Below are 26,904 nucleotides of genomic sequence, written 5' to 3' on the forward strand. Positions count from 1 at the left end.
TTTCATTCCTGTGGGTGGGAAGGGGGTTGGGAAAGCTGCACTTCCCTTTCCCTGGGATCTTAACTCCTTGGGTAGAGTATTTCTGGGCTGTGGCCTCACTGGGTCTGCCCCACCCAGGACCCCGTCTGCAGGGACCTCAGCAAAGAGACATGAGAGGCCTTTCTTCCTATGACCAGCATTTGGCACTCCACAGCTCTTGGCTGTCCTGGCACCCCTAAGCAGGGCCCTGCTTTGGGTGCAGTGGGTGAGTCGTTGGGAGGAGCCTCTTGATGTGTGGGCCTACGTCCAGGCCCTGTTACCAGAGGTTGGAGGGGGTGGGGGTGGGGGTGGGGCGCATTCCCTGTACAGGGCTGCAGAAGGCCAAGAACAAGAGTGAAGTGTCTGCCGAAACCGGTTTGGCTCAGTGGATAGAGCGTCAGCCTGCGGACTGAAGGGTCCTGGGTTCGATTCCGGTCAAGGGCATGTACCTTGGTTGCGGGCACATCCCCAGTGGGAGGTGTGCAGGAGGCAGCTGATCGATGTTTCTCTCTCATCGATGTTTCTAGTTTTCTATCCCTCTCCCTTCCTCTCTGTAAAATATCAATAAAATATATTAAAAAAAAAAAGTGAAGTGGTGTCCGCTGTCCCGAGGGCCTGTTTGTATTAGGCCTGTAGGGCTATGGCATCTCAGCTAGGCTTGAGGAGGGGTCTGCTCCAGGTGGGGTCTGTCCTTTGTCCATCTTTGAACCTTGAATCCACCCCACTGCCCCAGACCCTATCACAGAGCTAGTCCCCCACTAGCTGGGCCTCCCGGAGTGGGCAGAGGCCACAACTGGATGTGGGAGAAAGCACATCACCATATCTGCTGTCAAGCTGCATTAACGCTGAGGTCTGGCCCCCATCCAGGGTTCCTTAATAGCAGCCTGCAGCCTTTGGGGCTGGGGCCCTAAGAAGGCCCACCTACCGGCTTGGAGGGGCCTGTTGGTTGGCCAAGGAGCCACCGGGCCTGTGTCCGCGTGGCGGGAGGAGATGGTCGCAGTGCCACGGAGAGAGGCACTTGGTGCTCACTGGGGAAGCCTTGGAGCTTGATCCAGGTCTCAACCTCCCAGAGGCGCTGCACTCGCTACCCAGATGGTCCCGCCCACCCCGCGCCGGCTCTGCGAGGCCGCTGGTCCACCTTAAGCGGCGTCGGCAGGGGCGGGGGGATTTCCTGCCGGAGGTGGGCCTGACCATGGGCCTATCCCACGCAGGGGCAGAGTGCCCGGGGCTTCCTGAGGGGTACTCCACCCTGCCTCGGGAGGCTGAGGGACTTGCCTGGCCCTGGGCCTTTTACCCACCCACACTCCAAGCCTGCAGCTTGGGCCAGGAGGCAGAGGGACCAACTCCCCCTGCCCTTACGCTGTCCGCTTATCTGTGCTCCTCCAGCCAAGTGGCCCGAGGGCTGAGAGGTGGGAAGGGGATAAACAACCTAGGTGCCCGTGCAGGGTCACAACTGACCCCCTCGTGGGGGAGCTCCAGTTAAGACGGGTCTGGCGCTATCGAGAATGGCATGGAGCAGGGGCATCCGCCTGCCCGCAGGGACACGCTGCTCTGGGGTGTTTAGGGAGAGGTCTGCAGAGGCCCAGGAGGATCCTGCGGACTGGAAACAGGATGCCTGGTGTCCTCTACCGTGTCCAGCTGGTGGGCATGGCTTTGCAGGTGTGCTACGGCTGTGTGGCTTCAGAGAGCTGCGGGCACTCGCTAGACTGGGGCACCAAGGCGAGGAGAGGCCCGCTTTCTGAGGGTCCTGAGCGCCGCGCAGGGCCCGGGGCGGGAGCTCGGGAGTCCCCGGCTTGGGTGGGCTCCTGCAGCCAGCATCCTAAAGAGGGCGTGGTGGGGCGGAGCGTCCTCTTGGTTCTTTGGCCCCTCCCCGCCCCGCGCCCCCCGCCTCCCGGTCCACCTTAAGGGGCGCACTGACATCAGTGCGCCGCCGCCGCTCCGCCCCTGGGGTGGGATTTCCTCCTCCGTCGCCGCTGCTGCCGCCGCGGGTCCTGCGCCGCGTCCAACCCGCCCCGCCGACCCCGGCACGACCCCGCCGGCCCCGCCCGTCAGGCCCCGGGGAGGGATGCGGCGGCGCGGCGCCCAGGATGCCCCGCAGCCCCGGGACGCGCCTCAAACCCGCCAAGTACATCCCAGTGGCTACTGCCGCCGCGCTCTTGGTCGGCTCCAGCACCCTGTTCTTCGTGTTCACGTGAGTCCGCCGCGTCGCCGGGGGCGCAGGGGCCACAGCCCGGCCAGAAGGGGTAGGGACCAGGTGCAGGGACCGGGTACAGAGGGCTGGGCAGGACAGAGTTGGCACCAGGGGTTTGGGCAACGTGAGCCCCCACCTTGGGCTGAGGCCGTGAATGTGCCTATCCTGGGCACCAGGAAAAGGTGAGTCCTGTGTGTGGGGACACTAGTGCCTAGTGGACACCTAATGAGCGTGCCAGGCAGGCCCTGGGTGTGAGCCACTGGGCCTGGGCAGGAGAGTGTGTGCAGTGGCTGCCCAGGGTGTGGCTGCAGCCCTCCCCTCCCCACAGGCTTCAGGAGGGGACGTGGGCTGCCCAGAGCCACCAGCCCTTCCTGCAAGGAGCTGAGGATGTGTCTTAGGTCCCCTCTCCTGGCTGTCTGGCCAGGGGCCAGAGCCAAGTTGTTCCTGAGTAGGTGTGGTCTAGCCCATCTGCCACGTGCCTGCCCCACAGCCCCCAGTGACACTGGCCTGGCAGTACCCTCCTCCCTTCCTTGACCTTCACAGGAAAGCCTAGTGATCACAGCTGGAGGGCCCAGGCCAGGCCACACCCAGGGACACTGGCCATGGCGGGCTTTGGAACCCTTGAGGCAGAAAGCAGGCAGGGCTCTGGGCTTTTGCAGCTTTAGACACAGGCTGGCTCACAGATCAGAGTGGTGCAGCTCCCTCCCCACAGTCATGCCCCCCCCTCCCCGCCCCCGCCCGCAGGTCTCCTCTGGCACAAGGAGGGATTGGGGGCTCCAGACTTCAGCCATGTGGGTCCGTGACCACCCGCTTCCACTTGTCCCAGGCTTAGACACAGCTCTGGTGACCAAAGCAACCTGGGTACCTGAAGCCAGTGGGACCTCTGTTCAGAGGCAGGTCAGCCCCCGAGAGAGTGAATCTGAGGCAGGGTGGGCAGGGGCCGGCATGTCACCCTTTCCCATTAGCAAGAGCGAGCGTGGCTGCCTGGTGTTCGGCGAGTCTGCACTGGGTGTCTGTGGAGGCGCGAGAGCCCTCTACCTGGACTCCGGAGCTGGGTAGGTGCCACAGGCTGCCAAGAGCGTGTTTAAAAAAGGCCTGTGTGGTGTGTGGACGGGCTTATTTCTGGCTTTGGTGAGCAGGCGGATTCTTGTCACTCAGAAGCTGCTGACTGTGGGGCAGAGAAGAGAGGGGCAGGTGGGCAGCAGACACCGGAAGAGGGTGGGGGGGGGCGAGTCCTGCTGGGTCTCCTGCAGGGGTGGGGCCCAGCGCAGTCCTGGCTCTGGGGTCAGGGTGAAGGGTTTGAGGGGGTCTCTGCTTGACCATCTCAGTTTCTCATTTCCTAAGTGCACTTCAGCATTTTTTCCTCCCAACTTTCAAAGTAATGCGTGTTCTCTATTGAGAACTTGTGAAATGCAGAAGGAAAAAAAAAAACCCATTTAAAAAGAAATTAAAGTTGACTTCACCCCAGAGAGCCATTGTCTCTTTCTGTAGGCTCACCTGGCCTTGCTGTAGCGCGCTTGTCCTGAGGTGGTGATTTCAGAGGGCTCTTACTCCCTGTCCTGTGAACTGGACCCACCCCCAAGCAGTGGGCTCCAAGGCTGCTGCACCCTTTGCACCCTGCCCCATGCCAGGTCTTCCTCTGTTCTCACAGATGGGGGTCTGGATTCAGGAATATCGCGCTAGGAGGTGCAGGGTTCCTTTGGGGTACCACAGGTGGTGCCTGCATCCTGCCCTGTGTATGGCTGTGTGTCCCTGGGGCAGGATGGGGACCCAGCGGCACTCGTTGGGGTCCAGGTGGAGTGAAGGGAGCCTTGCTCCTCCCCAGGACAGGGCTCCCCAGTAGCCCGACCCCGAGGCCACATTGTTTGGACCAAATGAACCCTGGCCTGCCCCTGCCCTGGTAGCTGGGTTCCTGAGAAGGGGCTCTGTGGGACAGGCCTGGCCCATTAATGCTGGCACGATATGCCAGTTCCGGGCAAGCAGGGGTCCAGGCGGTCCCCTTCTCAGGACTAGCCTTTGATCACCCCAGTACCCATGCTTCTGCCCTGTTTCTGCCCAGGCCTGCCCCAGACTCAGACACGTGCAGGGAGGGAGCAGCTTTCCTGTGCCCTCTCCCCACCCTCAGGCCCGCAGGGTTGTCTTCTCTGCCTTTGATCCTTGGACTTCACTGGATGCTGAGGGCCCCAGGCCCCCGCTCTGCACACAGTAAACATGAGATGCCCCTTTAGGGCAGGTCCACACAGGCAGCAGCTCCTGGTGTCATGTAAGGTGAGGAACCAGCGCCTGGAGGACCAAGGCCAGCTCGTTGAGGGGGCTGGGACCAGCAGTACATTCAGGCTGGGACAGTGTTGCTAGGACAGTCTGTGGCATGGAAAATATGCCAGGAGGTTGGAGTACCCCTCCCCTGAGAATAGGGAGCACATCACAGGGCAGGTTCCCAGAGGTCCTTCTCTTCCAGGAAGACTTCCTAGGTTCCTGGTGCAGTTGTGTCCCCCTGCGCCCCAGAAGCTCTTCACACGGGTTCAGTGCCAGGCTGGGACAGGTGTGAGGGTGTGTGGGAGGGTCCGGGCTTTCGCCCCTGCCCCTTACTCCTCCCAGAGCCACTTTGCAGAACGACGGGGACCCTGTGAAGATCTGAAAGCTGGGCTGCTTGGCAGAATACCAATGCCTGGGGCTGGGCTGGGCCATCTTGCCTATGTCGGGGGCCAGTGGGTTGACTTCTGGGATGTCGGGGCTGATTCCCAGGGTAGGGCTGAGCCCTCCCCATGCTCAGAGGCCCAGACAGGCAGCAAGGCCCAGCCTAAGACAGTGGGAGGGCCAGCCCAGGACCAGGCCAGACCATGGTGGATCCTGGTGGACAGAGCTGCTGGCAGGGGCTGCATGGGGAGGGGGGACTTGGTGTGAGCCCCTTGCCAGGACTTGCTGCATGTGGCCTGGGGTATCCCTGGCCCGCCGAGCCTCAGTTTCCCTCTCTGTAGGGATCAGATGGGTGGGTGCACCTGGCCAGAGGCCTTTCCTGGTCTGATCAGGGCAGAGTGGCCACAGACCCTCTGGTGCTGGGTATCCATGTGCGTGAACACAGACTGTTAATGACGATCCCAATTTTAATGAAAATGTCCGAGTTAAACATTTCAGTCCACACTTAACTTTGGTGCACATGTTGCCCCTGCATAACCTCCCACGCCCCTTGGGTGGTGTCTCCCTGTTGGCCTTGGCAGGACCTGGGGCCTCGACATCAGGGGGAGCTCATAGCAGTGGTGTGTGGCCCCAGCGCTGGAGAGGCAGGGGCTGGTCAGAGAGGAGGGCTCAGAGCTTCAACTCGTTCGCCCCTACCCCTGGTCTCACTCTGGCCCCAAGCTTAGCTGTAGCCAGCAGGGGGAGGCCAGCCCCTTGCCCAGCAGGGCGAGCCTACAGTGCACTATCCCCTGGGTGGGAGTGGGGTTACTTCCCTGTGGGCAGAGGGGCCCTCCTGGAGCCTAGGACAGACTCAAGGTGGGCTGAGCAGTGCTGCCTGTCAGGTCCTGCCCAGAGCTTGTGTGTCCTCACACATCCTTATGCTCACCTGGCCACAGAGCTCAGGGAAGTCCGGAGAGGGGGAAGGGCAGTAAGGGGCAGCCCAGCCCGGGTTGGATGGGGCTGGGGTCAGGGGGAGGAGAAACGTGTGTTCACAAGTGCATACGTCTGTGTTTATGCAGGTGTGCCTATGTGGCCATGTATGTGTATCCATGCAGGTGTGCCAGTGTGCGCACAAGTATGTTTGTTGCATGTTGAACACATGTTCATGTATGTTCACACATGCATGTCTTTTATGTACAATTATGTGTGCACATGTGTCTCTGTGCATGCTTGTTCAGCACGCACTTATGTACCCACACATGTATGTCTCAAATGGAGCATGTTTATGTGTCTGTGTGCGCTGTGCACACGTGTGCATGCATCTGTCCCTGTGTGTTCACATGGGTACATGCATATGTCTGTGCATGTGTTTGCATGGGCTCTTTCATCTTTCCCCCCTTAGCCCACATGTTTCCCGAGGTGGCTGAGTTCCAGGCCTTGGCAGCATTGGCCAGTGAGCCATACCCCTTAAGTGTGAGCCCAGCCTGAGATCCCCTTAAGGCATTTCCTGGTGGGTGAAGGCCACCTGGGGGAAGATGGGGGTGGGGAGACGGGGGACAGGATTGCATGAGAGTGCCTAATCTTTGGGTCTGAGTCATTCTGGGGGGGATGGAGATGGGAGGCGGAGGGGCAGTGGCTCAGGTCCCAGTCAGAGGACCTGCACCCCTCACCAGCCTACCCAACACCAACTAAGGCCCGCACCCTCCTGGGTACGTGCGGCCTAGGCAGTGGGTAGGTGGTACCCACAGTGGACAGAGACTGCCCAGCACCTCAGTGTAAGCAATGGCCCATCACAGTGCAGATTTCCAAACCTGGCCCAATGCTGCCCAGCTACACCCCTCCCCCCAGTCTCAGGCGTCTAATCAGGGCCACTGTCCAGCCCATGCGGCCTGGGTTCATCAAGGCTCAAGGAGGACAAAGCAGTACAGGCTGCCCAGGTCAGTGGGAGCTCTGGTCAGCATAGGGGTGGGGGCTGCCCGGGGGCGGGGGTGTCAGCCTATGTAATGGCTTGAATCCCAGCTCTGACGCAGACTTGCCCCAAGGCCTTGGGCATGTGTCAAGCCCTTCGCTACCTGCTCCTTATCTGTAAAATGGGAAGGACAGGCGAGAAGCACCCCCACATCCCCTACAGCTGGAGGGTGGAATGTGTGGTCGTGTGCAGGGCAGGTAGGCAGTGGGTCTGGGGTATTCATCAGCCAAACCTGGACACCGTGGTGGGCGGGGCTCACTCTCCAGTCTCCCCATGTGTCCAGCCTTCAGGGCCCACCTTCCTGCTGCGCCCCATGTCTGTACAGCTCCCGTCCTCAGCTGCCCCAGGGCATCCTGGGCTCCCTCGGCCTCTTCCTTTCCCAGACCAGGCTGCCTCCACTGGCCTCGGGCTGTTCAGGTGCACGAGGGCCCATATTTGCTTTAATGCTTTCACTGTCTTGAAACTCTTCATACTTTTTAAACAAGTGGAACATTTTCCATTTGGCAGATTATGTGGCCAGCCCTCCCAGACGGTGCCATGGGGAGCTGGGTCAAACCCCCCGTTTGGGGTCCACAGTGCTCCACTTCTCCATGGGGGCCAGGCATGCTTGAAAAGCCCATCCCCACTGGCATTTGGGCCTGTGCCCCCTCCCCTGCCTTGCTGGGCAGACCAGGCCTCAGGGGCCCACTGTTGTCTTGCTGAATGGGATTGGATCACATTGAGCTCTGTCTGTATGCTAGGCTTCCGCATGAAGGGATGGGGAGTGTGGAAGGTATGGAAGGTGTCTGTTGCGGGGTGCTCCGGGCCGCCTGGGAAAGGGGTGGCAGAGGAAGGCCCTCCTGGCTGAGGGAACCCCGTCCTCAGGCTGTGCATCCACCTCCATGGTGGGTCCTGGAGAAGGGGAAGGGGTAGCTCGGGCTCCGGGTGCCAGGCATGCTGCTGTGGGAAGGGAATCTTTAAATAGCTGCTTGCTTTCCACTAAAAATAGCGAAGTTCTGCTGCTATGGAGGTGGTTGCTGGGGTGGCGGGGCTGGCCTCTGGCCAAATCAGGCGTGGGTGCGCCAGTGTGGCCTGTATGCGCTGGGTGACAGGCAGGGCTCATAGCCCTGCTGTGGGGATCCCCCGTGCCCCGCCCCCGACTTCACAGTGAGCCTCGGTACTGGGAAGGGAGCAAACCCCCTGAATGTCCCTACTTGTCACAGCAGCCAGGGACCATGGGAGAGATGGGGAGCCCGAGGCCAGAGGGGCTTTGTGGGTGCTGAGTGAGGGGACTCAGGGACCCACTGTGAGTTGGGGCAGGGGCCAGAGGCCATGTGCCCAGGGACTGGCGGGGGCTCTGGTTAGGTCCCAGGAGAGCTGAGGAAGGATCTGTCTGTGGCAGAGTACCCATCAGGGAGGTATGCATGACCCTTACAGGGCAGCAGGAGTCTGGGAAGGCTTCCTGGAAGAGGGGGCAGCCTTGGAGCCAAGTGGTGAAAGATTTCGAAGGGGTGGGGGCGTCATTCTTTTCTAGAGTCTCCCAGTGTTCTGCATTGTCATGTGGAGAGGAAGGTGACCTACTGAAAAGAAGGCACTGCCAGGTGGCCCAGACTCTAAGACTGCGCCCCCTCAGGGAAGAGCAGGGATAACTCCACTTTGCATTTACTGGTTAAGAATTGTGGCTCCTCACACCCGAGGATCTCCATGCTTAGGGGCCCCGCTGGGCTGGGACAGGTCTAGGTGAGGATGGAGGTGGCCTGAGCTACCTGGTGGGTCACTGGCCTCTGTCAGTCATGGTGCATGGACAGAAAGGGCTCATTTCCCTCCGGGGAGCCTGGGAAAGATGCTGGGTGTGGTGGGAGGACATGGGTGGGCTCTGGTCACCCCTCCTAAGTCGTGCCACCCCAGGCCCATGGGCCTCTTTGAACCTCATTTTTCTCAACTGTGAGTTCCCAACAGCTACCAGGGGGCTTGCTGGGGTTAGAGTTGGCACACAGGGTCCGTGCACCATGCACAGTGTGCATAGCCCTATGGTTGAGCAAAGGAGCAGCAGGCAGGTGGGCAGGGGTCTGCCAGGACCCACAGCAGCATGGCCTTCCTGACTGCCATGCTGAGCATCGACAGTGGCCTTGAAGGCCTGTATGTGCATGTACATACCTTATTTCTCTGCCCCCAAGTCCCCTCCTCACCCGCGTGCCACACTCCCAGACCCAGCCCTGCCCTGCTGTGCCACACAGGTGCCCGTGGTTGACACGTGCTGTGTCCCCAGCCGTTCCCGTCTACAATGGCATCATCTTCCTCTTCGTCCTGGCCAACTTCAGCATGGCCACCTTCATGGACCCTGGCGTCTTCCCCCGAGGTAGGACTTTGTGCTGGGGCAGGTCATCTGCTCTCTTTCACTAGAGTGTGAGTGGCTGACACGGGGAGAGTCTTTGGTAGGGGATTCCTGACGGGTGGGCTGGCAGAGACAGGGGAGGGGCCCTCCTGCCAGGGAAGTCACTTTCCTGCCACCACCCTTGGCTCTGGCCCACAGCGGATGAGGACGAGGATAAGGAGGACGACTTCCGGGCCCCGCTGTACAAGAACGTGGATGTGCGGGGCATCCAGGTCCGTATGAAGTGGTGTGCCACCTGCCACTTCTACCGCCCACCGCGCTGCTCCCACTGCAGCGTCTGCGACAACTGCGTAGAGGTGACCGCCCCGCCATCCCATCCATTCCCCTCCTACCGTGTCCCTCCCCCCCCCCCCGCCCACTGTTCACCCTGACGTGCTGCTCCTGCCCAGGACTTTGACCACCACTGCCCCTGGGTCAACAACTGCATCGGGCGCCGCAACTACCGCTACTTCTTCCTGTTCCTGCTGTCACTCAGCGCCCACATGGTGGGCGTCGTCGCCTTCGGCCTGGTCTACGTGCTGAACCACGCCGAGGGGCTGGGAGCTGCCCACACCACCATCACGTATCCTTGGCCCGACCACAGAGGCAGCGTGGGCTGGGGGCACATTTCTCAGGGGAAACGGAGACTCGGGGGTGGGTCAGCTGCCTGGGAACCCCTGGGGGTGGGCTGCCCTTTCTGGGTGGGTGGGAAGTTTGTCCACAGGCACCTGCTCTGTGTCTTCGCCCTTGGCCGTTGGCCTTAACGGGCCAGCATGGCTGTCATGTGTGTGGCCGGCCTCTTCTTCATCCCTGTCATCGGCCTCACTGGCTTCCACGTGGTGCTGGTCACTCGGGGGCGCACTACCAACGAGCAGGTGCAGACCCTGGGTGGGGCCATGCTGTGACAGGGATGGGGGTCCCCGATGCTGAGAGGGTCAAGGCTGCCCTGGGACCCTGGGGGGTCGGGGCAAGGCTGCAGGGGCACTCACTCAGGTGGCCCGTGTAGGTGGGGGAGGCTCTGGTCCAGCATACTCAGGTGGGTGGAGCTCTGCCACTGCAGCCACCAGTGACTTGGGGCCCGGAAGTTCCACAGCTCCCTGCAGGGACAAGCTGGGGTGACCTGGGTGGGGCTGCCACTGGGCTGACCCTGACCAACCCAGGAGGAGCCCCAGCTGTCCCTCTGCCCACGGTGGGCTGGGCCCTGGGTAGCCACGCTGGCTGAAGGGTCCCTTGTCCACAGGTGACGGGGAAGTTTCGTGGGGGCGTGAATCCTTTCACCCGAGGCTGCTATGGGAACGTGGAGCACGTGCTGTGCAGCCCCCTGGCTCCCCGGTGAGGCCTGGGTGGGGTGTCGAGGGGGCCTCTGCCCGGGCTCAGGGTGGGCAGCTGCAGACCCTAAGCCTGGTCTACTTCTGCCCTTGGCAGGTGGGGTTGGCCCTGCCCTCGGTATACATTCAGACTGGGTCGGCCTCGCCACTGCCCCTCTTGTCCGGTGCAGGTATGTGGTGGAGCCGCCCCGGCTGCCGCTTGCTGCTCGCCTGAAGCCACCCTTCCTTCGGCCTGAACTCCTGGATCGAGCTCCTCCGCTCAAGGTCAAGCTTAGTGACAATGGGCTGAAGGCTGGCCTGGGCCGAAGCAAGGTGGGGGCCCTAGGGTGGGTAGGAGATGGGGTGAAGGTCAGACCCTTGGCGGCGCGAAGCAGCTAGGTTGGAGGGGCCTAGAAGAATGGAAGGCGGAGGAATTGGGCAGATTCCGGGGAAGGATCTACGTCCCAGGGCCCCAGAAAAGCCCTGGCCCACACTCTACCCACCACTGACCATGCCCCCTCCCAGTCCAAGGGCAGCCTGGACCGGCTGGATGAGAAGCCACTGGACCTGGGGCCGCCACTGCCCCCCAAGTCGGAGGCTGGCACATTTGGCGGTGACCGGCAGACCCCACGCCCAGGCAGTGCTGGTGAGGTGGGGCTAGCCACACGAGGGGAGGGGCATGGATGGACCCCAGCCTGATTGTGATCCATTTCCCCAGAGAGCGCCCTGTCGGCACAGAGGACCAGCCCCCCGACACCTGCCATGTACAAGTTCCGGCCTGCCTTTCCCACGGGTCCCAAAGCGCCTTTCTGTGGACCAGGCGAACAGGTGAGGAAACCCGGCCCTACCCTGAGGCCCTGCCCCGGCGACCCCACCCCCAGAGGCCTCACCCCCTGGGAGTCCCTGCTGGGGGCATGGACGGTGTTAGCAGGATCCCACTTTGCAGAGATCCCAGCTAGGGCCAGTGGATGGGAGCGGAGCAGGGTGTCCTGGGAGGGGCTGGCACAGGCGGTCCTGGCCCTACTCCCTTGGCCGGCACTGCCTGCTGGCATGGTAGGCGGCTGCCCCCAGGAGCAGTATGTGCCAGGATGCCAGGAATTGCACCATTAGTCACTCCGGAAGGCCCACGGGAAGGCTTCAGAAAAATCTGCGATTGTTTGAGGAAGCACATTATTTGCCCAAGTATAAGCATTCTGTGCTCACTGTGGAGCCATCGGCAGCCCTGGACTGCCAGGAATTCCCAGGAATTCCCCAAGCGTTCCCAGGCTGGCCGCCCTCCTTCACAGCCATTGAGAGGCAGCCCTGTGGCTGGACCAGCACACCTCGACCAGCACCGCCACCCCCCCCACACACCCACTCAGGAAGCCCCTCTTCTCGGGGCCCACTGGTCTCGGCAATGACTCCGAGCCTCTCTGGCCAGTGTGCAGTGGCCCTGCTTGGGGGTAGGGGTGGGCTTTAGAGGCCCTCATCCAGGGCACCTCCTTCTTGGGATTGCCTTGGCTCTTACAGAGGGCCTGGGAGTGTCCCCCTGAGGCTGGCCTCGGAGGCCACATTTGTCTCCACCCATGCCCCTTCTGTGTTTTTTTAAAAAAATATATGTATGTTTTTATTGATTTCAGAGAGGGAAGGAAAGGGAGAGAGAGCTAGAAACATCAATGATGAGAGAGAATCATTGATCGGCTGCCTTCTGCACGCTCCCTCCTGGGGGTTGAGCCTGCAACCCAGGCATTGTGCCCTGACCGGGAACCGAACCCCTACCTTCTGGTTCATAGGTTCATAGGTCGATGCTCCACCACTGAGACACGCCAGCTGGGCTCTGTGCTTTGAGGTTTTGCAGGTTCTTGTCCCCAGCCTGAGCCTCGAATCACTAAGACCCTGTCGGTGTGGCTGTCCCCTGAGCTGGGTGGGCTGCAAGGACACTGCCCTGGGTGTCTATAGTGGCCAGTTGTGGCCCTATTGTGCCCCAACACTCAGAGGTGGAGTGCCCAAGAGAGGGCCCTGGTCCCTGTGTGGTTGTGACGTCTCCTCAAGGTCCAGCTGCTGAGGCTGTCCCTGTACATTCCCTCCCCCCACCCCCCCGGGAATATGCGCTGGAGCAGTGTGCACACCCTTCCCTGGGAGATACCACCTGGGGCTGCTGCTCTGCTTCACCCTGCCCCCCACTTCCTTCTCTGGTGGACAAGGAGCAGGCGGTGTGGCCAGGGGATGGTGAGCTTCTGGGACAGCTTGTCGGTTGCACCTGCCACCACCTTGATATCACTAAGTTTGCAGCCTCCATGTGGGCACAGAGCATCCGGTGACCAGGTGGGGCGTGGCGGGTGGGCAATGGCAGGTGTGCACCCTCTCTCCCTGCAGGTCTCAGGCCCTGACTCCCTGACTCTGGGGGAGGACAGCATCCACAGCCTGGACTTTACTTCTGAGCCCAGCCTGGACCTCCCTGACTACACCCCTGGTGGTCTGCACACCACCTACTCGCCTTCCCCACCGCTCAGCGCTGCTGACACCTTCTCTGGGGCCTTGCGATCCCTGAGCCTCAAGGCGGCAAGCCGGCGGGGTGGGGACCACATGGCCCTCCAGCCCCTGCGCTCTGAGGGTGGGCCCCCAACGCCCCATCGCAGCATCTTTGCCCCCCACGCGCTGCCCAACCGTAATGGCAGCCTGTCCTATGACAGCCTGCTTAACCCCGCCTCGCCCGGTGGCCATGCGTGCCCCGCCCACCCCTCCGCCAGCGTGGCCAGCTACCGCTCGCCCTACCTGCACCCTGGGGCTGCGGGTGACCCACCACGGCCCCCACCCCGCAGCTTCAGCCCCGTGTTGGGCCCCCGGCCCAGGGAGCCCTCGCCTGTGCGCTACGACAACCTGTCCAGGACCATCATGGCGTCCATCCAGGAGCGCAAGGATAGGGAGGAGCGGGAGCGGCTGCTGCGCTCTCAGGCCGACTCACTCTTTGGCGACTCGGGCGTCTACGACGCACCCAGCTCCTACAGCCTGCAGCAGGCCAGCGTGCTGTCTGAGGGCCCCCGAGGCCCTGTGCTGCGCTACGGCTCTAGAGACGACCTGGTGGCCGGACCCGGCTTCGGAGGCGCCCGCAACCCCGCACTGCAGACATCGATGTCCTCATTGTCGAGCGCAGTGAGCCGGGCGCCGAGGACCTCCTCCTCCTCCTTGCAGGCAGACCTGGTCAACAACAACGCCCCGGGACCCCGGCCAGGGAGTGGCTCCCACAGGTCTCCCCTGCGCCAGGGCCCACCCTCCCCGCCCAGCACTCCCCGCTCGCCCTCCTACATGGGCCCCAAAGCCGTTGCCTTCATCCACTCGGACCTCCCGGAACCACCGCCCTCACTGGCTGTGCAGAGGTGGGTGCTGGGGACTCGGCAGGCTTCCTGGCAGGGGGCAGGTGTCTGGCTGTCGGTGGGACCTCTTGGATGAGCAAGTGTGGGTTGTCCAGAAGGCCTGAGGCCACCTGTGGGGTGGACCTTCCCTGCCTGAGGGGTTGTGCCCCTCCAAGGATACCCTGGCATGTCCCAGGGTGTGGTACGATTTGCACCTTAGCCTAAAGCTCCACATTTCCCCCAAGCTAGCACAGACCTGTGCCTGGAGTCCCCCAGGCCTTCTTCCTCAGGAGATGGTGCTACTGTCCCTGTTCAGGAGGCTGAGTCTGGGGCACAGCACCCTGCAGCACACAGCTCCTGGAAGGAGGGTAGGCACACAGCTCCCTGCTCAGAGATAGAGACCTGGGCCCAGAAGGGCAGGCTGGCCCATGCCCCCACGGGACATAGCAGCATCTTCAGGGCATTACCCACCGCCTTGAGCACAGGCCAGGGCAGGGAGTCTCGTTGTGGGTGTAACAGGTCCAGCAGGTGGCAGCTGCAGAGGCAGGGATGGCAGCTGAAGGAGGGAGGGCCTCCTGCCCTCATGACTGGGCAGCGAGGTCATTGCTGGGCAGGCTTTGGGGCAGGAGGGCAGCCCCTCATTTTCCCAGGAGGCAACAGGGAAGGGGCCGCACAGGCATCACTGGGCTCCCCAGCTCAGGGCACCAGGACCGGCAGAACCAGGGGCTTGGCTGGTGGTGTCCCCCTGGCCGCCCCATGCGTGTGGTCTTGCCAGTAGGAAGACTAAGGGCCCTGGGGGGGTGATAGCTATTCTGACGTCTGTCCGTCCTGTGACAGCACAGTCCTCCCCCTATAGGCTCGGTGTGGCCACTTGTTTTCTGGGTGGCACCTTCTGAGCTCAGAGGCATGGCTACCCAGGGCTTCGTCTGCATCATCCGTCCTGTGGCCTCACTGGCCTCTGTCCTGCCATGGTCGGTCCCTTGTTCACCATGTGTCTGCATGTATGTGTTTGCTTTGATGCAGGGACCACCCTCAGCTGAAGAACCCCCCAAGTAAGCTTAACGGGCAGTCCCCGGGCCTGGCCCGCCTGGGACCTGCCACCGGCCCCCCAGGGCCCTCCACCAGCCCTGCCCGGCACACACTCGTTAAGAAGGTGTCTGGCGTGGGTGGGACCACGTACGAGATCTCCGTGTGAGGAGTGACAGCCACCCATCCACTGTGGCACCACGGGGACCAGGACCCCCCAGCGGCTGCCCCCCACCCCCCCGACTTCTCTGCCCTGACAGAGGAGGAGGCCCAGCAGGTGTGGACGCATCAGCAGGAGAGAGAACCACGCCTCCACGAGTCTGTCCCTCGTTCTCTACCTGTCCATCCACTTATCTGCTCACCAGGGTGCGGCCGGGCCCAGGGCCACCAGCTACAGGATCTGTGTTGGTGCCCTTGCTCCCGTAGGCTGGGCCTTGAGGGTCACGGACTGCATCTGTGTGGACTGCACCCATGTCCCTGCGGCTGTCACCAGGCCAGCCCCCACCCAGTCCCTTTATAGAAGGGTCACTGTGGCTCAGAAACGGACAGCGGGGCCTGGGTCCCTGGCCACCCTCCGGACTGAGGGCCCACCGCCTGGCTGACCCTAACCTGCTGCCTTTCAGGGACCCACTGGAAACTTCTAGTGTGGTGAGGCCGCTTCTTCTGCGGGGAGGCCAGCCCTTGGCCCACAGCCATCCAACTCCAGGGCTCCTCTGGGTTTTGACAGACAGGTGGATGGACAGACGGACAGACTGCCAGCTGTGGGTGGGGTCCTGGCTCCATGTGTCCCGTCTCGCCCAGCGGGTGGGCGTGTCCCTGTGTCTATGCGCTGAGCTGCCATGCCACGCCCCATGTGTTAAAGCTCGGGGCCCCGCTGCCCCACTGCCGGGAAACTCGCTGTCATTGAAGCCTTAACCTCTGCTTTATGCTCTTGTGGTGGCACCGGGGTCAGGTGGGAGCAGGCACAGGCTGGACGCTGCGACAAGGGCCTCTGAGACCAGGAGTCCCTTCCCTGCCAAATGAGATTCCCTACCCCAAGGCATGCAGAGTTGGGGCGCCAGAGCCCCGGCATCTGCGTGGGAAGCACATGGGGAGGGGGTCAGAGCTCTGCCTGGCGCCAGGGACCTGAGAGTAAGCACACAGCAGCGTTTGCTTGCGTTGTGTCTGTTTTATGTTTTTATATCTACATCTATATATCTATAATTTTATTAAAAAAAGAAAAAGAGTCATTTTGATCCTTTCCTTGAGCAAGGCCAGGGCTGTTGCTGATACTCAGGGGCTCTGGGGTGGGGGGAGAGCCGTCCAGGCTCCGGGAGAGGTGGAGGCCGGCAGTATGGGATCGGATGTTCCGTGTGGGCATTTCTGCTGACTTAAGCGGAGTTGGAAGCCTGGGAGGTGGGGGCTGGCCCACAGGTCTTTGGCTGATGAGCGTGCGGCTCCCCTGGGTCTGCGTCATTCCTGGCAGTAACAGGGCTTTTGGAGAAAGACTGGGGCTGCAGCTGCCCCCGGGGCCCCCCAGGAACCCAAGGGCTCGCAGCAGATGGAGGAGGGGTGTATACGGGGCCACCCGCTGGCTGGGGACCCTGTGGTGGCTGTTGCCATGACCTGCAGCTGCATTTACTGGGCCCTCCACCTCTGCCTGTTAAATGTGGGGGCGGGGGACATCGGGAACGCACAGCTTTTCAGGACTCACAGCTGGGCAGAGATGGGGAGGCAGGGGGTTGGCCCCCTGTGGGGGGTACCCCAGACCTTGGACCCCTGCACTGGTCAGCCTCACGCTGACCTCCACCTTTCTGCTTCTCTCTTATGGGACGCTGCGGCCCGCAGGGGGCGGATCGGCACTTATAGCCATGGATGGGGGCGTCGTGGCCTGTCCAGGGTGCCCCCCGGCCTGCACCTGTGCCACCTTGGCTTCCCTGAGGACCGCCCACTGCTGCAGGTCCCCTGGAGCCCAGCTGCTGGGGTGCTTCCCCGAGGAGCTGTGTGCCGCCTGCACATGGCTGCCTCCAGCCTTTTCCCCAGCCTCTCGGGGCCTGAGCGGGACAGCAAGTAGGCATCTGTGGGATAGTTGGGAGGCCAGGCTGCCACGGACCCTGGGGGTGTGGGCTGAAGGGCCAAACCTTGACTGACTCCCCGCCCACCGGGGTCCGTGACCATGTGCCCGCCCACCTCAGGAAGTTCCCATCTGCTGCAGGGGGTCCAACACCCCAGGTGGGGGCCCTGGAGCTGCTGGGACCAGCACGGCTTTCCTAGGGTGTCACGCCATCACCTGACCTCCCTGCTTGACCAAGCACTTTAGACGCCACTTCCTCCCCAGGAAGCCCAGGCCTCTGTGTAAGGCTGGGGTAGGGGTCTCAGGTTGCCCTGCAGGTCACTGCACTCGCCCCTCCCTGAACCCAGTGCAGATGCCTTAATGTCCTGGATCCACCAGCCTGCCGAGCCGTCCAGGCCCTGCCCGGGCAGGAGGAGCCCAGCCGCCCAGCCCAGGGAGCCCGCTCTGCCCAGGCCCTGCCCGCGGTCTCCACTCCTCCGCTCTGAGGTGGACACTTGGGCGCTCGGCCCCTTTCCCTGCTTCAGCAACAGCTCTGCCTCTCCCCCTTGGGGGTGAGCAAGCCGCAGAGCTCCTGTTGTTCTAGAAGGTATTCCCTGCCCCAATTCAATGCCCTAAATAAAATGTTTGGTGTTTACCTCACAGCTCTGTCCACCAACTGGCTCCCCTGTCCTCTGAGCTTGGGCAGTGCCAGGAGGCTGGACTGGACAGGGATCCTGGGTTGAGGAGGGCACAGGAGTGGGGCGGGCGGTGGTGGCCAGGTGGGTGTGGGGAGCATGGGGGAGTCTACTGGACAGGGACTGAAGTTATGTGAGAGGTATGAGGTTCAGGCTGAGAACCCGACCCCCGATGAGGGTGGAGGCCTGGGGATGCCCAGTCCTCACTCAGTGGAGACCCTCCTGGTCACACCCTCTGCTCAGGGCCCTCTTGGTGCCAGGGCAGACTGGGGGCTTGCTGTGGAGGGGCTGCCATCCAGCAGGCAGGTGGGGCATGAAGGCCGAGGTGGGGTGCCACCCTGAGGGACCCCCATTTTAAGATTAGCTTCAGGATGCAGTCAGGTTCCCCCCATCTCCATGGAGACAAGCTCAGACGCTGTGTGTGTCACCACTGTATGTCCAGCCGCAGGCCCAGCCCTCAGGACAGACCCCGCCGCCACCCTTCTCCGAGGCTCCTGGCAGGACGGTGTGCACGGCAGTGCTGTGGGCAGGGGCTGGCTCGGCTGCTGGGCACCCGGGGCCGTGCTGGCCGCCTGGCCTCCTCCGCACTGGGGCCTCTGGGCCTCCAGCCTAGAAGGGCAGGAAGTCGTCCACCTCGAGGCGCAGGAATGGGCTCAGCAGGGCCCGGAGCTTCCAGACGGCAGCGCGGCTCAGCAGGGGCGGCACCAGCCCCTCGAAGGGTGTGGGGTCCACCACGTACACGTAGGCGGCGGTGCAGGCCAGCAGGGCGCCCAGCAGCAGCCTCAGGGCCAGCAGCCTGCGGGCGGCGGTGGTCAGGGGGCAGGGGCACCCGTAGGCAGCCCCGGGGGGCTGGACTCTGCCCACACACTCATGCACCACCTACCAGAGCTGGCCTCTGAAGCCCTCGGAGCATCCCAGCTGTGGCAGCGCCTTCTGTGGGGGGAGCAGCTAGTCAGAGCCTGCCCTTCCCTGTGGGATCTGGGTGCTGTGTGTTTCTGCTCCCCATGCCCAGGATGGGCACCTGAAGCCACGTCTCCCCGGTGAATCTGACCACGTGGCTCCTGGTGGGGCTCCCACCCTGAGGCCTCTTCCACGGCAGCCCACCTCTCCCCTCCCCAGTTAGTGCCTTCTGGGTGGGAAATTGGGAGGGGTGGGGGCTTACTGTTATGCACAGGTCCTTCCTTGCCTGGGTGCGGCACTGGGCGCGATCCCTGGGGGAGGCGTACAGTCAGGGCCACGGGCACTCCCTACACCAGCCTGGCACCAGCCCTGGTCTGGTGCCACGGAACTGGGGAGGGGTTGGGGATTGGTTCTTCCCATCCTGAACAGGACACCTGCACCATCCCAGCTCAGTTAGCCACGCCCACTCCCCACCAGCCCCTGACCACACACATCACCCCAGAATCTCCAGCTGAATGTCTTCCATCTGGTCTAGCACACCCCGGATATCCTTCTTGAGGTTCTAGGGGACAGAGGGGGTCAAGAGTCCTCCACCCCTGACCCTTCGCCCTGCCTCACCCCTCCCCTCACCCACTCATTTCCTGCCTCCCCCATCCTCTAGGTATTGCTCTTCGGGGACCTACCTGGAGCCCTGTGGCCTGGTTGTTCAGGGCCATGTGTACCTCGGCCACACCATCCCACACCTGGCGGGGGGAAGGCTAGGTCAGGCCCCAAGGATGTGCCCTACCACGTGGGTCCCCTAGCACCCCTCCCACCCTGGCCAGGTGGGCACCTCGGTAATGGCCATCTTCTTCCTCTCAAAGGACAGTCGGATCTGCTGCAGCTCATTCTGGGGGAGGAGCACAGGATGGGCATGGGCAGGGCCATCGGTGGGCAGCTTCTTCCTCCTCCACCCACCTGGGACTGCTGCACGAAGGTCCCGCTTCCCCCGCCCCCCCCCGGGCCCGCTCCAGGTGCCCACCTGGGACTGCTGCACGAAGGACTCCTCGCCCCGGCACAGCTCCCGCCGCAGCAGCTGCAAAGGTGCCCTGTCCTCCAGGGGCCTGGTGCCAGCCTGCTCACGGGGCTGCGGAAGAGCCTTGGGTCAGCCTCAAGGTTGTGGGCAGCCTCTGTGGTCAGGGCCTACTTGGGATCCGGAGTGGAGGGTGTGGTGCGTGGAGTCTCAGGGTCGGTCCTGACAGTAGCCTAAGTCCTGCTGGATCCTTGCTCCTGCCATGTACTTACCCAGGTCAGGGCAGTGCAACTCGAGTGCTCCGGGCACAGGGGCAGGAACTGCTGCCCTGGTCCCAGAAGGGCCCCCAGCTGCTCTCGCAGGTCCTGGTTCTGTCTTTTCTGGGGGTGGGAGGCAGAGAGATGGGGCTGCCCATCACAGCTATTTCTTGGGCAGGAGACTGAGGCAGCCAGGGCTGGGGCAGGGGCTTCAGGGCATGGGGCGTAGGAGGTCCAGGAACAGCTGTGAGCTCACTGCACAGACAGGTGCCAAGCCTGGGGCCAGCCCCGCGGCCCTGGCTGGCGCCTCACTCACCAGCTTCTGGTTCTCCTGCTCCAACTGTAGGAAGGACTGTTCTGCAGGCCCCAGGGGCCTGCTTTGGAGCTGGGAGGAGGCTGGCCTGGGTGGGGCTGGGGTCCCTGCCCCCGGTGACAGGTGCTGGCACGGGAAGGATCTGGGCCCTGAGCTGGGGGCTCCCCCCTGCCTGGATGACCCCTGCTCCCTTCCTGAGTGCAGGGACCAGCCCCACTCCGGCCCTGCCTCCATCGGTCCTTGCCTCGCCCCTTCTGGGTCTCGTGGTCTCTGTCTCTGCATCTCTCCCTCTTCACTTGCGATAAAGCCCCCAGGTCCTTCACTGCCTACGCCGCCCCCTGCCCCCGGGGCTGGGAAAGTTCCGGAAGACTCCACTGAGTGAGTGGAGCTGAGAGGCACCAGGCAGGGCCACCTCACAAACCCCTGGCAGGGTGGCTCGAGGCATCCTCCGTGGCTGCTTGAAGTTGAGGGTTGGGAGCATTGGGGGTGGGAGTGGCCATAGGGTCCCAGGGTTTTCGGTCCCTCCATACTTCCCTATGACCCCTTCCTGACCCCAGCTCCAGGCTCTGGCCTGGCCAGACCTACCACCCTCTGACTGAGGGCCCTCCAGGTGTCACAGCTCACAGGTCCGCCTTAGGGCATTTGTCACAAAGGCCTGGACACAACTAGGGAGGTCATAATGGGCGGGGCGGTGGCCGGAGCCTGGCTGGCAAGGCCCCTCCCACCACATATCCCTGTCCCTGACATGTCCACCTCTAGTCACCCCTTCTGCATCCTCACCCCACCCACCACCCACCTACCCACCCCACCCACCCACCCACCCACCCACCCACCTTGGCTATTTTCTTAAAACGTAGAACATAACGCAGACACATGGTTAAAACAAAATCAAACAACAAATGAGGCATCTGGTGTGATCCTCCCTCACACCTCAGTCCTCCCTGCTGCCCCAGCGCCCACGAGGCTGGTCTTGTTGGCGAGATCCTTCCGGGAACGGCTGCCTGTCCCCCACGGGTGGCACCGTGACCTCTCCTCCCTCCCCACGCAGAATAGATCATTCCACAGCCTGGCTTTTTTTTTTACCTAACACATCGCCAAGTTTTATTTTATTTTATTTTTAGGTTTTATTTACTTTAAATAAAATAATTTATTGAACATTTACTTTAACGGTCCCGTAAGGACGACAGTTGTCCTCTCCCACGGGTGGGGAAACTGAGGCAGGAGGACAGTTAGGCACTTGCCCAGGGCCCTCCGCTGTGCAGTGGTGGGATGGGATTAGAGCTAGCTCTTCACCGCTTCGGGGGTCTTGTAGCCACTGCGGAGCATGTGTCCAATGGTGGAGCCCCATCAGGCCCCTGGTTGGTTCCCCGCCCTTCTCTCCACGGTTCCATCACGCCACCCCCCACCCCAGCTGGGCCCTGTTTCCTTGACCTCTTTCTCGGCGCCCTCCCTTGTTTCAGAGAAGCGCATCCTCAAATAACATCCTCAAGAAGGAGGATCAGAGGAAACTGAGTCCCTGTGCAGTAGCAACAGCCACAGATCCCTCCTCGCCTGTGTGCCTGGCCCTCTGCCACCTGACTCTGCCCTCGTCACATCAAGAGACAGGGTTGTCTCCTCACCCTGGACTCTGGACTGGCCTGGGAAGCACTGGGCCAATGGTGGTTTTTAAAAAATATATTTTTATTGATTTCAGAGAGTAATGGAGAGGGAGGGGGGGGGGGGAGAGAGAGAGAAACATCAATGATGAGAGAGAATCATTGATCGGCTGCCTCCTGCACAGCCCACACTGGGGATCGAGCCTGAAACCTGGGCATGTGCCCTGACTGGGAATTGAACCGTGACCTCCTGGTTCATAGGTCGACACTGAACCACTGAGCCACGCCAGCCGGGAGCTGATAAGTTCTTAACGTTTTGGCAGTTGAACGCTTGTGTGTTGGGCCTTGACCTCTTGCTGCTCTGGGGACTCTCTGGCGTGGGGGGGCCTTGCTATGGCATCGTCGTCATGGGGAGAGAGGCTCTGTTATCTCAACTGGGAGCCCAGGGACCCTCAAAGAATGGCCCCAAGGGCGGCCAACTCGCCGAGCCCTGGGCTAAACTACTTGTTTTAGCCGTGATGGTTGGGACTGGTCTGCCACATGGGGATAGATGATGAGGCTCCTCTTGGGTCTGAGAGCATCTTACTCTGACCTCACATTTGTTGGGTGTTTTCCCACAGGAGTTCGAGGGGGGCCCATGGTCCTCAGCGCTGCCCGAGCAGCGGGCTTGCTGCTGGTCTTTTAAATTCCAGCAATCTGGGTTTAAGTTGACGGTGCATCTCTATTGTTCTCTGAGAGCCCCTGTCCTTTTTTCTGAGCGTCTTGTTCTATTTTAGGAATGAAGTGGGTTTTGGGGGAGGGGGGACATTTTGTTTCCTTCATTCTTTCTTTTCTCTCTGTGGTTCATTTTTTCTATTTGTTCGTAGGCCTTCCTATTAGACGCTGTCCTCACATGCCTGGCTGGCCCACCCCTGTGCAGGGAGGAAGGAAAGAGCGGGCTCACTCAGGCCCCTGGAAGGCAGGCCTCCGACTGTGGGCAGATGTCTGTTCACTGCAGTTAGTTCTGCGTGTGGAGCGGGGAGGCTTGGCGAGTGTGCCCGAGCAGTCGTGTGTCACCCGCTACCCCTCAGAGGTGTTGGGTGGTCACTCCAAGCTGCCCCCTAACTAGCCCCATGTTCCTGCCCTGCCTCATCCACACGCAGGCTGCCCTGCAAAGTCAGCCTCCACTTCCCATCCGAAGTTTGTTGAAATCCCTCGTCTGAAGGTGCCTCTCTCCTGTCCTCTTTGCCGGGCAGGTGGATACATTGCAGGGACCCCTGGTGTGGGCCGCTCACCAACAGAGGAGGCGAGTGCACAGTCCACTTGCCGTGACTGGCTGACACATGTGGGCCCGGCCCCAGGAGTCCCTGCCGTGTCTCCAGGGCAGGGTGACCTCTGCAGCCCTCAACAGCAGGCTCTGGCAGGAGAGGGGCGGGGGAGCGGGGGAAGGGGGTGAGCTGGGAAGTATGGGCCGGGAGCCAAGTTCAGGCACCAGCTGCCCTCGGAACTGCCGGCCGGGGGTCTGCTCAGCCACCCAGAGAGGAAGGAGCCTCTGGGCCCTCCCCTGACCTTGGCCTTGCCATTCTTCTAGAATCTCATGGGTCTCAGGCTGTGCTCAGCTTAGAGCACTCCTTCGGGGAAACTGGAAGTGGGGGCCAAGGAAGGCCTCTTGGCCGACATCTGAGGTGAGGCAGCCCTGGGTGGCTGGTGTGGTGGAGAGGTTGGAGGGCCCCTGGGCCCGCCAGATGCCAGCAGTGCCTGGAAGGCCCATGGTGAGAGAGGCGGTCCTTATGGAGACTGGTCCTCATGGACCCTATAGTAACAGCAGCGGTAACACAGGCAACCTGGGGGAGGTTGGGGGTGGGGGGGGAGAAGGGGGTGCCTCCTGTCTCCCCAAGGGCATAGGCCCAGCTGAGAGGCCCAAAGCAGGGGCAATCTCAGGCGGGTTTGAGGAGATGCCCAGGGATCCTGGATGACACAGGCGCCTCGGCCCCACCCATTGCAGCCTCCCTCTGCCCGTGACCCTGGGGCTCCTTCCTTCCTGGCCCGCAAACTCCGCGCTGCCTGGTACACCCACACCTTTATCAGGCTGTGTCCCCGAGTGCTGGAGGCTCAGGCCCACCCCTGAAGACCCCACTTCCCTGAGTCCTTCCTTCCTACCCGCTCCCTGTGGCCCTAAGCTGGAGAATGCCCCAAGGGACAGGGAGTTGGGGCTCTCACAGGGAGAGGGTGCTGGGGGTCCATAGTCGTGGTGGCATTTCCAAGAATGAGGACAGATACTCTAATGTATGCAAAGCACCCACAAAATCATGGGGTCCTGCATGGGGGTAGCTCTAGAATGGGGTCCTGTGCAGGCAGAATTGCTGGCCATGGGTGGAAGGCTTGGCTCCTGCACAGCGCGGGGAGCACCAGGCCATGCCCGGGGATCCCCCCCAGCCATTGCCAGGTAGTGCTTTACCCTGCATGCCAGTTGCCATTGCTGTGACACCCAGTGGCCTCAGGGAGCCTGGAGCTCTTAAGCAGGGATTGGGCCGGAGAAGAAGGACTGGAGGCCCACCCCCTTCCTGCCCTGAGCGAAGCACACCTGCCTGGATTCACTGTGGCCTCGACATTCAATGCCCCACGCTCATTTCCGACGCTGAGAAATGGGTTTGGAGCAGATGGAACTCGGGATCGCTGGGCCAGCCGCAGCCCCTGAGGAAAAGTCCCGTCTCTGTGCCTCCAAACCTGGGCTCCTGGCCCAGATCCCCCGCCTCTAGTCCTCAGAGCCCCTAGTGTGTCCCTGAGCCCCTCAGGCTCTCTGGAGCCACCTGGGCTGGGGTTCCCCCTTACCTGGGCCTCCAGGTTATTCTTGACCCTCAACTCCCGGCCAGGGCCAAGGGATGAGTTGTCCTTTGCGCTGAGTGTAGCACACGGTGGGTGACCTGTGGCTGGGCCTCCCAGGTACCCCCAGCTCGCTCACCCAGGAGGATGGGCCGATCCACCGGGTGTGACGGTGTGAGAGACGGGGCAGCCTGGGGAGTGACACCCCATCCCAGGGCCAGAGGGCAGGCACACTCCTTGTTCTCTGAGTGCTGGTGGCTCCCCTTCCCAGCCTGCGGGGCAGCCCTACTGGATGGAGAACTGGCTGGGCGGGCCCTGGGGTGGGGTGCAGGTGAAGGTCAGAGGAAGGCCAAGGGCTGTGCCATGAGGTGCATCCAGGGTGGCCCCATTTCCGAGGCTGTGGCTGAGATGGGGGTTGTGCTCCTGTGTCTGCCCTGTCCCCGGTGTGGCTGATCGGCTCCCAGGGCATGGGCCATGGCAGGCCATTTGTTTGCCCTTCCTGGGTGACTCTCTGAAGACCGCTGCTCATTTTTTATTTAAGAATCAGGGAGATAATAGGAATGTCAGGGAAATCCTCCCAGGGGCACACAGCACCAATAAATTACCATCAGCTGGGGCACCGGGGACTCCAGGCCGGGAAGGTGGCCGTGCTGGGGGTTATCAAGGCTCCTGTGCTCCAGGATGGGTGACTGGACGTGCCCACTCCTGCATGGGCCCAGAGACACCCTCCTTCCCCAGAGGATCCCAGCCAGGTAGGTGCACTCACTTCTCAGCATCCCTATGCTCATCTGTCCCTGCTAGACAGACAGTGGTGCCTGGGGAGCCAGCGTGGCTGGAGTGGCTGATGGTCAGTGCCAGGATCACCTGGCCAGACCCTCACTGGGTCCAGAATCCAGGATGCCTGCCCACTTTGCTCTTCACTCTCTGGCCCAAACCAGCTCTTGCCGGGAGTGGACAGTGCTGGGCTATGAGCTCCTGGGGCCCGTCCCTGCACCCAGGAAACGGGCCCAAAGGGGTTGAATGAGAGACTGGGTGCTAGGTGAGGGGCAGAGACCTTGAGTGGCCGCAGGCGGCTAATGTGCTAGTATCCCTTGGAACCAATGAGCTCAGGCCATCAGGACAGCGTGCCCTCGCCCTCTCTGGGGAGGCCACGGTATGGGTTCCAGGATTCACCACCAGATGGCGCCACAATCCCACAGACTGGCTGCAGACTGCGCTGGATCGAGTGCCCCTGACAGTCCTCGGGGGATGGAGGAGGAGCCAGGCGTGGCTCCACCCTGACTGGAGCTTCCAACAAGGTAGGAACCATGCTGGGGGTGGGGGAGAAGCTCTCACCCAAATTGGATCTGTGGTTGGCTTGTTACTTTCACCCCACTGTTCACGCTGGGACTTACACTAGCACCCCTCAGGGAACCCTTGCCTGCCCCTTCCCTAGGGGCTGGGGCTCAGGGCTGGCTGGCCCCATGTTGTCTTGTTTGTCAGTGGGCAGCTGGTGTGAGGGGGTTTCACTGTTGGGTGATTTGTGTGAAGGTGCGTCAGCCGAGTACAGCCTGCGAACCCTTGCAGCGAATTCAGTCCACAGCCTGGGGCAGCGTCCACCCAGTCCAAAGGTTACCCACCAGCCCACCCAGCAAGAGGCACGATAACTCCCCGCCTAGCTAACTCCTACCAGCACACCCACCAACCAACTAGCTTACAAACTGGCCAAACAGCTGGTCACCCCCTCCCGCTCCCTGCCTGCAGGGCAGCAGCTCCCACAGAGCCTCTCAGTGCCTGACCCTGAGATGCCATGAAACCCCTAGGTGCCCATCGCAGCCCGCTAGCCAGTTGGCTCCCTGGAGTCAGCTTTGAGCCAACAGGAGTGGGGGCAGGGGTCAATTCCCGCTCCCTTCCCACCAGGCCTGGTCACTACTGGCCCTCTGTCTGGCCTTAGGCCTGGCTTTCTGGGGCGCCTGGGCTAAGATGCCAGCTGGCACCAACCCACACCATCAGCCAGCTACCCAGCAAAGAAGCCTGCTGCCCCCCACAGCCCAGGTGCAGCTGATAGAGCACCTCTCAGGCAGACCCAGCCCGCTCAGGGCTGCGGGATCCGCAGGTGTCTTCGGAAGGCAGGAGGCATTCCTCTTAGTGAAGCCCCGAGAAGCTCATCAAGGGCAGACACCCCTCACTGATGCTCCCTGAGTGCCACCTTACAAGGGAGACGGTTAATTTATCTCAGGAACTGGGTGCAAGTTATAAAAATGGTAGTTTCTTGGAGATTCAATGACCTGTTTTCATTGTTATCCTCGGTAATCAGGGGATTGATGAGAATCAGGAGGAGGACGGGGGCTGTGTCTGCCGGGGCCTGAGCTGCCTGGCCTCAGTGTTCCCAGCCTAGATGGGCCCATCTGGGGCCCTGCTGGCTTGGTGGGGAGAGATGAAGCGACTGTGTGACTGCCAGGACGCCCACTTCCCTGCCCAGTGCCCGGGGCTGGGTATAGTCTGTC

The 26,904-nt window shown here is 62.1% G+C and overlaps 2 protein-coding genes across 3 annotated transcripts; one reads left to right on the top strand and one right to left on the bottom strand.

Annotated features, from left to right (window-relative positions):
- The first annotated feature begins 1,978 nt into the window (after window positions 1–1,978).
- On the top strand, window positions 1,979–16,900 carry ZDHHC8 (zDHHC palmitoyltransferase 8). Of its 2 annotated transcripts, none has more exons than XM_080649797.1 (11): window positions 1,979–2,209; window positions 9,011–9,132; window positions 9,307–9,464; window positions 9,558–9,730; window positions 9,920–10,022; window positions 10,388–10,479; window positions 10,646–10,787; window positions 10,980–11,100; window positions 11,173–11,282; window positions 12,810–13,810; window positions 16,640–16,900. In XM_080649797.1, the coding sequence occupies exons 1-11, from the start codon at window positions 2,106–2,108 to the stop codon at window positions 16,863–16,865; spliced, it is 2,352 nt and encodes a 783-aa protein (XP_080505923.1). In that variant the 5' UTR covers window positions 1,979–2,105; the 3' UTR covers window positions 16,866–16,900. The 2 variants fall into 2 exon arrangements, with proteins under 2 accessions (XP_080505923.1, XP_080505922.1); XM_080649796.1 differs by lacking the exon at window positions 16,640–16,900 and adding an exon at window positions 14,810–16,041.
- Window positions 16,901–18,148: 1,248 nt separating this feature from the next.
- CCDC188 (coiled-coil domain containing 188) lies at window positions 18,149–20,549 on the bottom strand (the record flags this gene model as incomplete). The annotated part of the gene is made up of 9 exons (XM_080650120.1): window positions 18,149–18,335; window positions 18,423–18,472; window positions 18,702–18,750; window positions 18,937–19,001; window positions 19,123–19,182; window positions 19,272–19,328; window positions 19,461–19,565; window positions 19,724–19,831; window positions 20,025–20,549. 9 exons carry the CDS (start codon window positions 20,547–20,549, stop codon window positions 18,149–18,151), a joined length of 1,206 nt encoding a protein of 401 aa, XP_080506246.1.
- Window positions 20,550–26,904: the final 6,355 nt, after the last annotated feature.

This window comes from Plecotus auritus, assembly GCF_963455305.1.
Source record: "Plecotus auritus genome assembly, chromosome: 13".
NCBI classification, from domain to species: domain Eukaryota; kingdom Metazoa; phylum Chordata; class Mammalia; order Chiroptera; family Vespertilionidae; genus Plecotus; species Plecotus auritus.

What these genes read in the sequence shown, in the direction of transcription:
- ZDHHC8 (XM_080649797.1), top strand. Translation starts at nt 2,106, where the DNA reads ATGCCCCGCAGCCCCGGGACGCGCCTCAAACCCGCCAAGTACATCCCA. An exon ending in CCCTGGCGTCTTCCCCCGAG is followed by an intron (nt 9,133 to 9,306) that starts GTAGGACTTTGT and finishes TCTGGCCCACAG; the next exon opens with CGGATGAGGACGAGGATAAG. An exon ending in GGCGCACTACCAACGAGCAG is followed by an intron (nt 10,023 to 10,387) that starts GTGCAGACCCTG and finishes CCTTGTCCACAG; the next exon opens with GTGACGGGGAAGTTTCGTGG.